The sequence below is a fragment of the Mustela nivalis genome (genome assembly GCF_964662115.1).
Source record: "Mustela nivalis genome assembly, chromosome: 12".
NCBI classification, from domain to species: domain Eukaryota; kingdom Metazoa; phylum Chordata; class Mammalia; order Carnivora; family Mustelidae; genus Mustela; species Mustela nivalis.
The window spans coordinates 27,189,865-27,206,900 of NC_139031.1; the positions used below are offsets into that span (position 1 = coordinate 27,189,865).

General features: G+C 37.7%; 1 protein-coding gene across 1 annotated transcript in view; it reads left to right on the top strand.

The window, feature by feature from the left end:
* Positions 1-17,036, top strand: part of CADPS2 (calcium dependent secretion activator 2) — a 453,461-nt gene that overhangs the window by 271,402 nt on the left and 165,023 nt on the right. Inside the window, exon 7 of the mRNA XM_082692417.1 lies at positions 7,081-7,147. Coding sequence (XP_082548543.1) covers positions 7,081-7,147 — 67 coding nt within the window. The remainder of the gene's footprint in view (positions 1-7,080; positions 7,148-17,036) is intronic.

The following is a 17,036-nucleotide window of genomic DNA, read 5'->3' on the forward strand; positions in this document are numbered from 1 at the left end:
ATTCAAGGGGGCATGTGTAAAAACAAGCATTTAACCTAATTTTATTTCACAAGCATTGCAGTATGAACATGTAATAAAATGTAAATCTCTCTCGAAAATTCAACAAAAATAAGCATAGTCATAGTACTGATTTTTGTTTGCTTGAAGCTCATTTTCACCAAACTCCACTTTTCTCAATCTGTTGATGAGACCATTTTATTGATGATAATACACATTGCTAATGAGCCACACTTATCTAAAGAAAAGTGTCTGTTCCTGTTGTCATAGATCATTCTGACAGATTTATGAAGGCTCCGCTTTTGTCCACAAATGAAAACTTTTAGAAGCAACTTGGGTTATTAACACGTAACTCTTTTAAGGATCATAGTGATGTCATGAAGATAATACCATTTTTAGTGTGGAGATTCTCTCCTGACTATAGTTAGTGATAAAGAAGATGAAAAATAGTGCTCTGTTTGTCTTGTTGAATGTAACCTGAGTTTTGGCCTTACTGAAGTTCTTTAATTTTTTCTCCTTTCTTCTCTTCACTTGACAGTTTACCTAACAGCATTCACATCCTATTTTAAAGATGCAATCAAAAATCTTAAAATTCAGGGAGGCATATCTTCTATATTTGAGGATAGGGTATGACCCAAAAACGATAACACCAAAAAAAAAAAAAAAATAGTCATAGGCAAATGATACATCAATACACATTTAGTTGGTTTTGTGTCTTGTTTTCTAGCAATGAATGCTCTGTCTCTTTGGAGCAAATAGTACTCCCCATTAGGAGCTGCCCTAGAAGAGGGATTAATTCTTTAAGATTATTGCTGTGTTTATACTGATCTATAAAACCAAATGCTTCAAGGCTTTAAGCCTTATGTGTTAAATCCAAGCTTTGTGTCAGTGCTGCTAATTTCTTTGTTACCTAATCCCATGTAAGAAGAGAAGATTTTAAAGTTAAGCAGGCAATTTTTTTGTTCAAAGGGAACAACTTCTTAATACCTTAAGTTGGATGTATTGATGAAAGCAAACACTATTAAATAGTATCTGAGCAGTTACTTTTAAGTAATCCAAAATACTCTAGTTACATGAGTATTGTGCTGTGTTGAAAATATTTCAGTGGAAAAAAATGTTCTATATTTAGTACAAATGAGGATTGGAAGTATGTCCTTTTCAAGTATGTTATATACAGTAGATTCTCTCTCTCATTTCCATTCAAGTAATTCTTGGATCAAATTTAATTTTGATTAGGGATTTTTATCCCCCCTGGGGCCATACTCTGAGGTCTGGAGAATGTAGTAGGACTATGGAAATTGCTAATTTGTGTTCCTTCATTTTCCATCCATTTGTTACTTAGCTGAGATAATTTTATTTCACAAGCATTGCAGTATGAACATGTAATGAAATGTAAATCTCTCTCGAAAATTCAACAAAAATAAGCATAGTCATAGTACTGATTTTTGTTTGCTTGAAGCTCATTTTCACCAAACTCCACTTTTCTCAATCTGTTGATGAGACCATTTTATTGATGATAATACACAAGGATGAGTAAAAACACTTTGTTTAAAACCAGATTCTCTAGTTTGATGAAAATGTTGAAAGCTTCATGTAAAAAAGAAAAACAAAAAAAGCAAAAAAACTCACTTTCCTATTTAAGACCTCTTCATAATAAGGTGAGAGAAACTAGCAGTATGCCATAGAGAATGTCACTGTTGGGCTATACGATAAATATTTATTTTGCTGGATATCATTGTAAATTGTCACATAAAGCCCAGTTAACTGTGTGTTCCCAGTTTGACTGGTATTTGGCAGGTCTGATTTACATACCCTAAAAAAAAAAAAAAATGACATTTTTATTTGAGTTAATCATACAATCAATTGAGAGGAAGCTAACAATGACTCAGCAGGTTACAGAACATTCAGGGAGAATACAGCTGCTATGCAGACCAAACGACTGACTAACCAAGGTAGTCTCTGTCCAGAATGACGAATATGCTTCCTGGAAGATCTTTTCTACACACCTTTATTGGGTAGAATCAGAGTTCATCAAGCGATAAAAAACCAATTTGTTCAGAAATCAGAAAGGAAAATATTAATAATATATTTTTTAAACTTTAATAGAATTTTTTAAAATTCTATTTTTATGAAACAGAAATGGATGACAAGTAAAATAACTTTCAAAGATCTGTTTAATTAATACTATCACTAGATTTAGCCTTATCAACCATACCTTCTCCTTCACAGAATCTTGCAGTTATAATTGATGTTCATAATAATGATCAAGTTGGCTTATGTATACAAATTCTTCAAAAATTTGTTATGGATATAGTCTCTATATAGAGGAACTCAATTTTTAGTAATTAAGGATACTCAAATATCGCTATGGAAGTGTAATGAACTGAATCTTACTGCCTAGTAGAACATATGTGTTAAATGTAACTTTAGTATATTTTTCTGAAATAAAAAAATCTTAGCAGATCTTACTACAGTTTATCCATAAAAGAGAATTTGTACCCTACACAACATTTAAAAAAAAAAAGTGTGGCGAGAATGCATTTTGATTTTTTTACACGTTTCTAATAATGGATCTGTGCTTATGACAAATATTCAAATGATTTCGACTTCTTCTTTATTCTCTCCACAGTTCAACCCTCCTACAGCTAAGAGCACCACACCACAACCTGGAAATCACCCTGAAAACCAGTAAACCATTGAACTATTAAAGCTTATAGGATCCTCCACTGTACTCATGATACCTGTAGACTAAAGATAAGGATATTTGTCACTGTACTTGACTTTGTTGTACTGAAAATATGATTTATGGCTCTATAGTGATTAGGTCTCCCAAATCCTTCATAATATTTTTTTTCTGTTAATGAAATGACATCATCTCAAACATGGCTAGTGGCAATACAAAAGTGTACAGCCACTTTGGAAAACCAGTTTGGCCGTTTCATATAAAGTTAAGCACACACTTGAAATACAATTCAGTCATCCCTCTCCTAGATATTTACCTGAGAGGAGTGAAAACACATGCCCACACAAAGACCTTTACATGCATATTTCTAGCAGTTTTGTTTATGATTGCTAGAAAAAGAGAAAACAATCCAAATGTCCGACAACTGGCGAATGGGTAAACACATTGAAGTGACTGCATACAATGAAATATAATATTCAGTAACGGAAAGGAATGAACTCCTGATGCAAGCAACAGTGGCGAATCTCAAAAGCCATTGACTAAATGAAAGAAGCCAAACACAAAAGGGCTCCTACTCTGTTTTTTTCCATCTCTATGGCATTCTGGAAAACAACTGAAAAGTCAGAAATCAGAACAGTTGTTGCAGAGCTGGGGGATGGGCGGAAGAGACTGATCAGGAAAGGACCTGAAGGAACTTTGGGGGTGGGGGGGGGCAGGTTCTGGTGGGGGAGGGGAATGCAGAGGGGGCAGATGTTCTGTAGGTCCGTGGTGTTGGTACTTCCATTGCGATGTCAACACTCACCAAATTATATACCTGAAATGGAGCGTTCTTACCTTCTGTAAACCATACCAGTAAACCCTACTTTAAAAAAAAAAACAAAGGAAGACCTGCTTAGTGTAGGAATGGTGAAAACGTGAAGTCATAAAGAACAACACAGAGGAGCAGCTGGCTGGTTCAGTAGACCGTGCGACTCTTGACCTTGAGGTTGTGAGTTTAAGCCTCATGTTGGGCATAGAGATTATTTTTTAAAAATATGAAATTCATCTTTAATCTCAACAGCCCAGTATTAATTGCAGGCTTAATATTTTGATGTGTCTTTCTGGATTTTCTCCCCATGCATGTACTGTAAGCTCAGGTGACTGCTTTTTTTTTTTTTTTAACCTAGCCTTATAATAATTTTTTCACATCATTCCTTTTTTTTTAAGATTTTATTTATTTATCTGATAGAGATCACAAGTAGGCAGAGAAGCAGACAGAGAGAGAGGAGGAAGCAGGTTCCCTACTGAGCAGAGAGCCCGATGCAGGGCTTAACCCCAGGACCACGACCTGAGCTGAAGGCAGAGGCTTTAACCCACTGAACCACCCAAGCACCCCTCACATCATTCTTTTTGACATCACTTTTAATAGCAACTTAACTCCTTCCTTACCATTTGATTCTTAGGCAGTTTTGAGTTTTTTATTTTAAACAATATTGATGAATATCTTGTTCTCATTCTTCCCTCGGTTTTAAATATCTCTTATGCCCAGAATCTAATTCTATACCAGTGAAAAGGCAGCAAGACAGTGATACTAGATACCTAATGCCAGAAATCATTCTTAGAGTGAAAAAAAAAAACAACCCTCAAATTTGTTGAAATTAATTTTAATGTGTTCTTATCCAGGATAGTTAGCTTTTCGGATGTATTCGTGTCCATTTTATTTTATAAAATTTTAGTCTGGTTAATGTTTAAACTGAAGGGCAGAAACTATCTACTCTTGCTACATAACATTTATACTATTTCTTTTATGCAATCGATCTTTTGTTGAATGTATTTTTTTTTTCCTTAGGCAGAGAGTAAAACTCTGCCACGCAGCTACTTCCGAGATACACTCGTTCATTTGTGACTCCCATGTATGGTTGATTGAATTCCTCCTTTACGTGTATCACCCCAGAATACCTCGGGGCCCAACTGAACGTTACGTGCTTCCCTTGGTTCCTGTCTCAAATTGTCTTTTTTCAATTTCTTATATCCTCTCCCAGCCTCCAGTAGACACATGCATGTGTCCACCCACTGCTGTGCTGTTTTCAGAGACATCCTACCCTGTCGTTCCCAGTGTGTTGATCCATGGCTTTGAGTGATGGTTGTAGCAGGTAGTAGTATTCCTTATGTAGGACGACCTTCACTCTCAGCAAGACTTACACTTGCTGATGGTGTTGATGGTTTGTGGATTACTATTCACTTTCACTTATGTATGACGCAAGTTGCCCAGCAGCATGCTAAGTGAGACCCTTGAAGGAGCTCAGAAGCAGGCAGTGGTCACTGGCAAAGGTGATGCCACATTTTCTCTGGCTCTCAGGCAGCCTTGGTGCACATTTTGCTTGTGCACTTCATACAGGCCATCGGTCTTATCTCCTGTATCTAGCCCCTGAGGTCTTTGCTGTTAACCCTGTGATAGAAGTTTGGGTGTGTGCATTTCAGGAGAGGGAAATTACCTAGGACAGACAGAAAGAGAACAGCTAAACACCTCTCACCAAAACCACAAAGAAGAAATTAGAGAAGCTGGAGCAAAGGTGGGGCAAAAGGTTTTAATGGGACCTCGAGAGATGACCAGGTGAGACCAGGAACTGTGGATGTCTCTGTCGGTCACTAAATGAATTCACATCATATCCAGGAGTGCAGGCCATGTGGTATCAAGGGTTTTGTGCGAGCCAAAGAGAAGTTCATCTAGCTAGCTGATGTGTCTGAAAGAAACTAAGTAATTTAGGCAGTGTGGATGATGATTTCCAATGTAAAAGCCTAGTTTTTATTTTGACTTTTAGGAACTGCATGTTAGTTTTCTTGATTCTGGAAATTTAGAACCCAAGAAATCAAACCCATAGATACAGAGAATGTATTGGCGGTTGCCAGAGGAGGGAAAGCTTATGGTGGGACAAATGAGGGAAGGGGTATTAAAAAAATTTTTTTAAAGTGTACCCATTCGTTTCAACATACCTTAGCCAATATCTTGAATTTCTTTTAAGAGGGGGCAAGAGCATTTGCTTTGCTTCACAAAAGAAAATTATTTTAATAAGCGATGAAAAATTCAAGCTAAGATTTTAGTTTTTAAAATTGTGGAAGTCTCTGGGGTGCCTGGCTAGCTCAGTTGCTTGAGTATCTGACTCTTGGTTTAGGCTGAGGTTATGATCTCTGGGTTGTGAGATGGAGCCCCATATGGGCTCTTCCTCTCCCTCTTTCTCTGTGCCTTCCCCATCTCGCATGCTCTTTGAATAATAAATATTTGAAAACAAATAAAATAAAAAATAAACATTGTGAAAGTCTCAAGACTTTAAGCCCCCAAATAAATGAATAACCATAGTACTTTTTTAATACTCAGAACTGTATATAAATTAGAGTAGACTTTACAGAGATGAACCTTCACTTCAGAAGAAAAGGACAGTGATAAAATATTTTTAAATCTTTAATTTAAAAATTAGGCCTGTATTTGTCATATTTCAAGCATCTAACAATCTTTTCTACTTTTGTAGGAGGTGTGTATAAGTTTCTATGGTATAATCTCAAAATAGCTCTCCATGATATGCTTTACTTCATTAATGTTTAATATCTTCCTTTTCCTCCTTGATATATATGCTTACATCTATATATTCAGTAAGAAGAAAAGTTTTGTTCTCAGATGATTGTCTGCTTTATTCATTTTAGGAAATGCATGTTAGTTTTCTTGATTCATGTTCCTATCAGCAATGCGAAGTTAAACAAAAGCGCTGGCGGTAACTATGTTGAATTAGGCTATGTCTTCTTTACATTCATGATTGCCTAAATTCCATAGTTAGGAAAATTTGCAGCAAGATACTTCCGTAAGTCAGCTAGACCACCAAATTCTGAGGCTGGCAGAGACCTTAGAAATCAGCAAACCCATTCCTGCCATTTATAGGTGAAGAAACAGAAACTGAGATCGATGCCAACGTAACTTGGGGTCATCCAACTGGACAGTGACCCTTCCCTCTGGGTTCTTGACTCTACAGATGCCTCCCCCTTAGGCCACACTTCTCAGCCGTGGTCATCTAAGAGCTGAAACATGAATCCTCTATCCCTACGTTATAGCCTTTGTCTCTCCTAAGAAGAGTGTGTTAAGAATAAAATTCCCACTGGTTCTCTGATTATCCTTTCTAGCTCCAACTTCGCTCAATTTGTAGTAAGAACTGACAAATTGATAAGCCACATAAATCAATTCCCTTTCAAGAACCTAGAATAAGCTCAGTCATTTTGTAACACAGAAGCTACATGTTGTCTCAGCTTCCAAATGAACTAAACTTTGCCTTTAGCAGGCTGGGCTCAAGATTAAATACCTATGGAAGAAATACGATTACACAGAGCCACAACGTTATTCATCTAAAATATTCTTTGCTTGTTTTTCTTGCCAGATATCTGTATGCCCTAGGACAGAAGGTTTGGAAAAGATGGAAAAAACGTTACTTTGTTCTTGTTCAGGTTAGTAAATTATTTTCCTGTTACACAATGAATCTAAGACAGCAGTTCTCAAACTTTTGTTTAGTGGGTTAAATCTATTGATATTCACTGTGTTAGAAGTTAAACCAAAAAAAAAAAAATCCTTAAATACTTCATTTCAAAATAAAAGTAGCAATTTTTTACATGCTAACACAAGTAACAGTTTTATGTAAAATAACTGTGTTCTGAATCAATTTAGGTAAGTGCGAGGCACTATTTTACACTCTTGTACATCTTTTTAATGTCTAGCTTAATAGAATGCAGCTGTATTTTCATATCAGCTTCCTCATTCAATCTGTTGCAATATCAGATGAAATTTAGCCACTGGAAAATTCCACCATACGCACGTGAGACGATAGCTGTGAAAAAGGCAGATGATGTCTAAATATTATTACAAAAATAGTTTTGACCTCACAGATTCCATGAAAAGATCTTAAATTCTTCAGGATAACAGGACCATACCTTGGGAAAAACTGCATCATTCTGATGTTTTATAAATAAACCATAATACTTAGAAGCTCCCACTTTTTTACAGATACTCCATTTTTATCGCCTGTTCACATAATTACATCGGTAAATTACCTGGACTGGTAGATTGGTTTGCAATAGGATTCTGAATATAGACAGGTTACTGGGATATTTATTCTGACTGACTCTGTTTTGTTTGTTTGTTAATCACAGATAACCTTTGCTCATAGAATGTACTCATCAAAATCAATTTACAGTAAGGAATACTTTCTAAGTAGCAGTCATTCCATTCTATGATGAATCCAAGCTATTTTATCCCCAATGGATATATATGAAAAGAAAATAATTGTTGGTATTTTTAACATTAAAAAAGTCTCTAAAATCTTGTTGATTCCTACCCATGCATTAAACAAACTTTAAATGGAGTCTATCAGAATAATATGGTGAAATGCCAAGGAAGGATAACTGTCATTTGCGGTCTTCCAGGTGTAAGATAATCTATCCATTGTTGGATGTGCCACAGTGCATGGTAACTTCATGAAAAGTATAAAAATTCCATCAAGGGGCGCCTGGGTGGCTCAGTGGGTTAAGCCACTGCCTTCGGCTCAGGTCATGATCTCAGGGTCCTGGGATCGAGTCCCGCATCAGGCTCTCTGCTCCACAGGGAGCCTGCTTCCTCCTCTCTCTCTCTGCCTGCCTCTCTGCCTACTTGTGATCTCTCTCTGTCAAATAAAAAAATAAATAAATAAATAAATAAAATAAAATAAAATCTTTAAAAAAAAAATAAAATAAAATAAAAATTCCATCAAAAGTAGTTTTATCTGCATGGCAGCCAGCCAGCCTATTTCGTTAAAATGTAGCCTTATGTGATTAGAACCAATATTTGGTCAACTAATTTAACAAAAGATACATGTACTTGTATGCAAGTACTTTGGCAGTCTTGATAGAAAGCCCAAACATTTGCTTTGGGTAATTGCCTTCCGTTTGGAGTTCTGGGTGATCTGTCCTCCAAAACCACACCCATAAGACCTCTTTTTTGGTTTCCATATTTAATTTCTTTACATCATTACAAGGACTTAAATGCATTGACTAGGCAGTTTTCATGCAGATCTTTCTGGGCATTTGATTTTATTCCTATTTATAGATGTCTCACATATAATTTAACAGGTTTGTATTAGCAAATTTATCAAATCTTTCTAAGTCATTCAACTGATATTTCATAGAAACTGCAGTTTCTTTCTCATTGTCCTACTTCATGCATTATAATGCAGACTCTTTTTTAACTTCATAGTTTTAATAGCTGATGTTATTGGCACAAACAAACCTAGCTGACTCTTAGTAAGCACAGAGTTTTACATATTAGTCATTACACTTTTTTTTTTTATTTTTACTTTCTTAAAGACTTTATTTTTCCATACACCCCCTACCCCCCACACATGACATAGTCTCCCCATCATCAACATCACTTGATACATTTGTTACCAAGAATGAACCAACATTGGTACATCATAGTCATCCAGTGCGCATAGTGTTGTATATTAAATGTGTTTGAACAAATGTGTAATGGCATACATCCAACGCTGAAATGTCACACACAGTGTTTTCACTGACCTGAAAATCCTGTTCCAAGCCAATTTGGCCCTTCTCTCCTCCGTGTCAACCACTGATCTTTTTACTGTCTCTGTAGCTTCACCTTTTCCAGGATGGAAATTTTACAGCACATAGCCTTTTCAGATTGGTTTCTTCCACTTTAGTAATAGGCTTGTAAGTTTCCTCCATGTCTTTTCATAACTTGAGAGCTCATTTCTTTTCATTACTGAATAATATTCCATATTCCATTGTCTGGGTGAATCAGTTTATCCATTCACTTACTGAAGGGCATCTTGGTGGCTTCTGAGTTTTGGCAATTGTGTATAAAGCTGCTATAAACATTCTTGGGCAAGATTTTATGTAGATTTTTGTTTTCAACTCCTTTGGGTTAATACCAAAGAGTATATATTTATTACTTGTATGTGGATCATATTTATTATGTTTTAAAGAATGAATCAGAGTGTTCATTAGTCTGGAGATCTAGTTAAGTGACAGGCCAAGAGAATTTCAACTGTGTTGACTGCATGTGTGAAAATTGGCTTTATTAGGTCAGTCTTGAGAGATCAGATGATCACCTCATGGTTTTAGCCAGGTGAGTTTTAAGGTAATCCTTTGCTCCTTACCTAAGTAAGGAGTAAACTAACCAAAAGTTACAGAACAAATGTGTGTACTTTGATGGTCACCCTATAAAAGAGTTTAGGAATGAAAGAAAGAATTAGAGTTCTTTAAGATCATTAATTGGTTATGTCTTTGAGGAACATTAACCATGACTTTAGGAAGCTATGAAGTTCTCTCAGTAACAAAAATAAGTTTAACATTTTTTTTTTAAGATTTTTATTTGAGGGCGCCTGGGTGGCTCAGTGGGTTAAGCCGCTGCCTTCGGCTCAGGTCATGATCTCAGGGTCCTGGGATCGAGTCCCGCATCGGGCTCTCTGCTCAGCAGGGAGCCTGCTTCCTTCTCTCTCTCTGCCTGCCTCTCAGTGTACTTGTGATTTCTCTCTGTCAAATAAATAAATAAATAAATAAAATCTTAAAAAAAAAATTCATTTAAGATTTTTATTTGAGAGAGAAACTATGTGAACTGAGTGGAGAAGGGGCAGAGGAAAATAATCTCAAGCAGCCTCCCCTCTGAGCACAGACCCCACCTCGAGGCTTGATCTCATGACTCTAAGATCATGACCCTCGCCGAAACCAAGAGTCAGATGCTTAACCAACGGAGCCACCCAGCCATCCTAAGTGTAACATTTTAGAGGGCAAAATTTAGTTTAAACCCATAATTAAAATTTAAATGTAAACCTATATACCCCATAATTGAAATTTAGAAAAAACACTACCAGAATATGATGAATGCATATTTATTCTATCTGAGGTATCATCTTAAAATATGAAGTCCTATTTAAGCATTATAATTTTGCACAAATATATGTACATACATGCCCTCCTACAGAGAATCCCATGCCAAAGGTATTGAGATAAACACGCCAGTACTCTGGCAACTTTTTGAAGTTTTAAATACAACTGAATCTTCGTTTCAATTCCAAATGTAACAGGAAGACAAATGGAATGCACACACCTCAGAATCAAGATGGATGCGTATGGAGATTCAGTGAGAGGGCCCATGAGGAAGACCTGGGTAGTTTTTATTAGTATTTTTAAAGAGGGCTGTCATTCTCCTGGCACGCAGCTTGGAGGTTCATACCTGCAGGCTGCATTACTGAAAGGTGAAGGAGTCATTTTTCGAGGGAGGACACTCTCCCCCTGCTGTGTCTGCTGCTGCCACGGGCAGAATGGGGCTCGGGCGATAATGGGAATCTCATCACCACTTGCGAGTGTGTATTATACGAGTGATCTAGCCGGAGATGTAGCCATCAGCTCAAGAATTTGTCCTCATAAAAATTGATTGAGAGTCCGGTTTGGCCAGCTGCAAAGTCATTGTTCAAAGTGAACACTCGAAGAGCTGCTGAGGTGAAAAGACTTCCATATAAACATTTAAAGCACAGTTCAAAATAGGACAATAAATTATTTATTAACGTGGGGTGCTTATTGAACTTTCAGGTAAGATTGTAAGTAAGATTAGGTTTGGTCCCCATTTAGATTCTGAAGTGAGTGTAGTTACAGTATTGAATAGATATCCATGTGTTTTTAAGAGGCTGGGTTTTGTTTGTTTGTTTGTTTGTTTAGTGAAGGTGGTAAATGTGGGTCCAAGCCAAATGCAAAGAGCAATTGATTTTGAAGAATATGTTTGAAATCTTACCAAAGTTAAACTTAAGTGTTTCTGATTCATTTTTCTTATGCTTATTCAGTGTTCTAGTATTAGATTTGGAGGATATCATTGTTGTAAAGTACTTAGGACAACAATACATTTTTGTTCACTATAGTACAAGCATTTAATAGCTTTAAAATTCTCTGATTTAATCAAACTGAATTATTTCCTAAATCTATAATCTGCTAATGTTTATTCAAATAACCGTATGTCTCCACATATTGCATATTCTGTGATAAATCCAGTATGTTCGAAGCACTCACCTACCACAGTTACTGCTATCTTATATTTATTAAGCAGTGGTAGCAGGCATTTATATGAAGCACTTTTTTTTTTAAGATTTTATTTATTTATTTGACAGATCGCAAGTAGGCAAAGAGGCAGGCAGGGGGTGGGGGGAAGCTGGCAGGCTCCCTGCTGAGCAGAGACCCCACCCACCCACCCACCCACACACCCATGCAGGGCTCAATCCCAGGACCCTGAGATTATGACCTGAGCCAAAGGCAGAGGTTAAACCCACAGAGCCACCCAGATGCCCCAATGTGAAGCACTTTTAACACATCATTTTGTTTAATCCTCAAAATAAGGTATGTTTGAGGGATAGGTAATAAATAGGATCCCTGTTGAATGAAGGAGTTATATCATTTACCTGGAATTTTAAAGTTAGTATGTGGCAGAGTCAAGCATTTAAATCCAAATTCAGTCAACAGAGTAAACTTTCATGTTCCCTGTCCTAAAGGTACGATTCAGTTGATGCACACGAATAGTGTTGGTATGAAGACAGATAGCTATAGGAATAGTCACTGTGGATCACTGATTTCATGAGGTACAAGACAGTTTGACTAGACCCGGACAGTAAGTGAAAGCACGGAGACTCTCATGCTGGTGAAGGCTACTTACTGTGTGACATCACTGGAAACTGAAGTAGACATCAGTGTTGTTTTGGCCCTGTCTCAAAGTGTTCACTGCTTGTTGTCGACGTGTCAGAATCATGACTTGAAGTTGCTGCAAACAACAGCAGGCCATCAAGACGTAATGTTAATTACACATCAGCTGAGTTGGCACAGGATGTAAACAGGGAGCCGTGTCACTGAGGGATCCGTACGTGCTGCACACACGGGAGAAGCGCTCCGTTAGTGAGACGCCATCAGAAATCTGCTTGAGACTTAAAAGAAGTGGCTGCCCCAGCCTGTTGCTCTCTGAACTCATCAGTACACGGGGAGACCCACTGTGGCACGCTGCTCTCATGTGTTTGAGAATACCACTACGACATGAAATTATATGATCTAGATCCAGTCTTCGGACATCAGCTGTTGGCTGAGAGCAATGGGAAGTGAAGAAGTATATTGTTTGTCAGATCAAGAAAGTCATGGGATAGTGGCTGTCTTTGATTGAAATTTGCAAACCGAAGGCATGTTCAATGTAGGAAGAAATCAAATCATACAGAATTATTTATGGAGAAAATGAAAGGCCCTCATCAACAACACCCCTGCCAGCATTGCCACCTTATTCCATTCTTGTTTTCAGAGGACCATTGCCACTAGAATGGCTTTCTGAAATTCTATCTGTGTGTGTGTGTGTGTGTGTGTGTGTGTGTGTGTGTGCGCGCGCGCACGCACATGCACACACACACACGCACACTTTTTTTCTATTGGTGTTTGCTTATTTTCTAAATGGCATCATTCCATATATATATTCTGTATATTGCTTTGATCCCCCTTAAAAATATTATAGATGAGGTGCCATGTCAGTATATAAAAATCCACTTTATTCTTTTGACTGATGATTGGATCCCATAGTATGGGTTTAACATAATTTATGTAACAGTTCCCCTTTTTTGGACATTGAAGTTTTTCCTTTTTTTTAAATAAGCAATGGTGGGAACACCTGAGTGACTCAGTCCCTTAAGCATCTGACTCTTGATTTCAGTTCAGGTCATGATCTCAGGGTCATGAGATCAAGCGCTTTAGGTGGGCTCTGCAGTGAGTGTAGAGCCTGCATAAGATTCTTTCTTGCTCTCTCCATCTCCCCTTCCTCTGTGTTCCCTCCCTTTTCCTCTCTACCTCAAAAAATAAGCATTGGTACAATCTGTGTGTGTGTGTGTGTGTGTACATGTAAACATATGTATTTACGTGTGTGTGTGTATATATATATGCGTGTGTGTGTATATATATATACATGTGTGTGTGTGTCCCCTATATGTTAAGCTTTGTGTGTATGTGGGAATATTCTTATAGAAATGGAGTAACTGGGCCAAAGGGCATGGATACCTATGATATGTAAGATTATAAAGCTTTAGATGACTCAGGAATACTCAAATAGTCATCAGAACTTTGGCTTGTTTTTTCATTTGTCATTTTTTATAATTAATAGTCATTATGTGTCAGCAAAATTATTTTATCTTTCAAGATGCACACCTCCGACATGAAAGAAAATTGAAAGTTCTCTGGGTTGTGGGGCATATTTGGAACAAAATGTTAGCGGACAAGAATTTTTTCTTTAGAATGTATTTTTTAAGATAACTCTTGCTTTGTGACCAATGAATTTTCCATAGTAAAGAAAACAACGGTCATATTAATTATACAGTTTACCCCTGGACATCAACAGTACATTTACTTTTCAAAATAATTATAAAAGATGAGCTATTACATGATCCCTTACCTGTATCTCCGGAGCTAAAATATAAAAGGTGAAGCAAACATGGGGCTGGATTTTGTAAGGAGAATCTGGTGCGTGGCGATCCCAATGCAAAATGCCTCTTTCATTCATTGCATTCGGGAACACCCGGTAGTCCCTGAAAACTTGCTATTATCTTCATGTTTTGACTCCAGGGAAATGCCTGATTCCTCTTTGTAGAGCTTGTACCTACCAAAAAAGCACGAAGAACCTATGAATGAGAATTGTGCAATATTGTGAAGTCAGAATGAGACATTGGTGGGCTTAGGGTTTGTTTGGGGTTTTTTTTGAAAATTGCTTTACAAGTCTCAATTTCTAAATTTGTGTGTGTGTAGCCTGTATGTATGTATTTATAGTCAACATAGATCTTTCTACGTACCTACATGTATGCCTGCCACATAGTACAGACTCAAATATTTAAGGAAGTGCTATCTGTCCCTTAATTTGAATTCCTTTTCACACCTCTATATGGAACATAACACAGATTCTGTTTGGGCACACATGACCAAGCCTCAGTGTCCTGTTGGAACTACAGCCAGAACAGTCCCACTTAGATGCACCTTCTCCAGTTTCTCTGCCTCTGCCTCTGTGCTAGCCGAAACTACTCGTATCATCACACGGCTCTCATATACAGCATCATCCTAGCGACTTCTGCTTCCTGCCATTCTCCTTATAAACTCTTGTTTGCATGGCCAAAATAATCTATTTGAGGCAGACCTCCGATTTTGCCACTTGCTGCTTAAATCGTTCTATGACTTCCCATTATGCATAGAATTACCCCAACCGTGACCCGGAGAAGATCTTACATGTTCTGGCCCCTGGCTTCCTCTTTGGCAAGTCCTCTGTCCCACCGAGCAGCACTTGAACTTGCATGTTCTGCCCCAGATTAGTTACAGGGCCAACAACTGGAGTTCAGTACTTCAGCGTCACGAGCCTCCCTTTCCAAATGTACCTCAAATAAATACTTAATATGAGCTTATTTTTTAGTGGGGGATTGCTGTGTGAATATCCCTTTGAATTAAGTCCCCTGCCTTTTCTTCATCTAGTGCTTGTTCAGCTACTCTTAAACGCATCTATAAGAACTCTGAAGAGTCTATTGCTTTCATTTCCCCACGGCTGGCTCATTCTACTGACCCATTGGAGTATCAGGTCAAATGTCACCTTACGTGACCTTGTGTGCCCCCCCCCCATCCAGAGTGTCCCTCAACTCACCCCCTGTCCCAATCTTATATTTTTCAGGGCATGTATTTCTCATCAAAATGGCCTTTTTTTATGTATATATTTTCCTATTATTTCTTTACCCCTTTTAGAATTTATGCTCCATAAAAACAAGGACCTAGTCTTTCTTATAATCTACTGTGAGTAGAAACTATTTGTGAAATAATTTAATATATGGGCATCACTCTGACCATTGTTTTTAAAAGACTGCCTTTCCTCTTCTTTAATTTATACAGCAATTGCTAAATCTTTTTTATGCCATTTGGTCAAGACAATAAATATATATTCCCCTCAAATCCATCATGATCTTGAAGATATATTCCTTTTCCTTGATTAAATTAAGCGATGGGGATTGTTTTTTAAATAATTCTAGCAGCACCTTTGGCCTCTACCAAGAGTGTTTCCAGCTAAGGATTTTTTAAGCCTTAAATCTTTACTGAAATTAGATGGTGGCAGTTGCTAAGCTGCCAGCTGTTAACATGATCTCTGCAGTAGGAATACAACATGAAACGTGGATGCTGTGGTCTCTCAAAACTCGTCATTAGCGCTCCTACACATGGACACAGACAGGTGTTGTACAGGCTGGCCGTTGAAAATGACATGGGCGGATTCCCAGACCAGATGCAGAGACCTCGTGGGACCTGAGCAACTTAAGTGAGGGTGCCCTGTCCAAGGTAGTGATGCCAAAACCTGATTTAACGCTGTCCCCAGATTAAAGTCTGTTTCTATCCCCCAGCTCAATAAATCCATTCTTTATGGAGTTAAGAGTGGATTGCGTTAAGTATACTGAATGTTTATTATTGCTGTATCTTTCCACGGGAAGGATTTTCAATTGCAATACAGTACATTATATCAGCTTTATTCGGCAATGTACAAGGAGGCTTATAAGTGAAAACAAATACTAGGTCAGACCACCTGTTTCTGTGTAATTCCCTGTCATGTGGTGATGAAGCAGAGTAGAGGCCGCAGAATACCTCCCTTGGGAGCCCAGGGAGCAGGATAACCGCCTTCCCACCACCCCTCCTGGATCCCATATCTTCTCTTTCAGTGACGTATTTTAACTTAGTGCCAACTGAGGGTGACACGTTTTTCAGACTCCAGCTTCTCCCAATTACCCTCAGTTTGGATATTGGCTAGAGAACCAGTAGGTATAAGGTGTTAATGCATTCACTAGAACATATCCTGCAGGTTCATTGTAGACTTAGCCTCAGGAATGTGCTTTAATATGACCTTGCAAAAGAGATGGGGAATGTGAAAGCTCTTGGGGATACTAAAGAACTCCAGGGAAGTGTAAAATGCAGCATCGTTTTATGGAACTAGAACCAGGAGGCAGGGAGTTAAAAGGATGGTATTCGTAGTCCGTCGTTTCTGGAACCAGTGTATTCAAAAGCCAATCTGTACTTTTTTTCAGTTGTCTCCTGGGTTGGGTTTCCTACTTCTCAGTGATAGCTTTGTTAGTCGTTGGTGTTTTGTTACTCTTCCATCTGTACTCTTTGTTAAACCCACTGCCCAGTAATGCATGACAGATTCTGAGTCTGGTGAGTGACTTTTGAGATAGTAAAGCATTAAGTAAAATATTAAAAGATGTACAAAATAAAACACATGTTTAATATTTTATCATTTAAATCACCATGGCTTTAGAAAGTAGGTGATTCC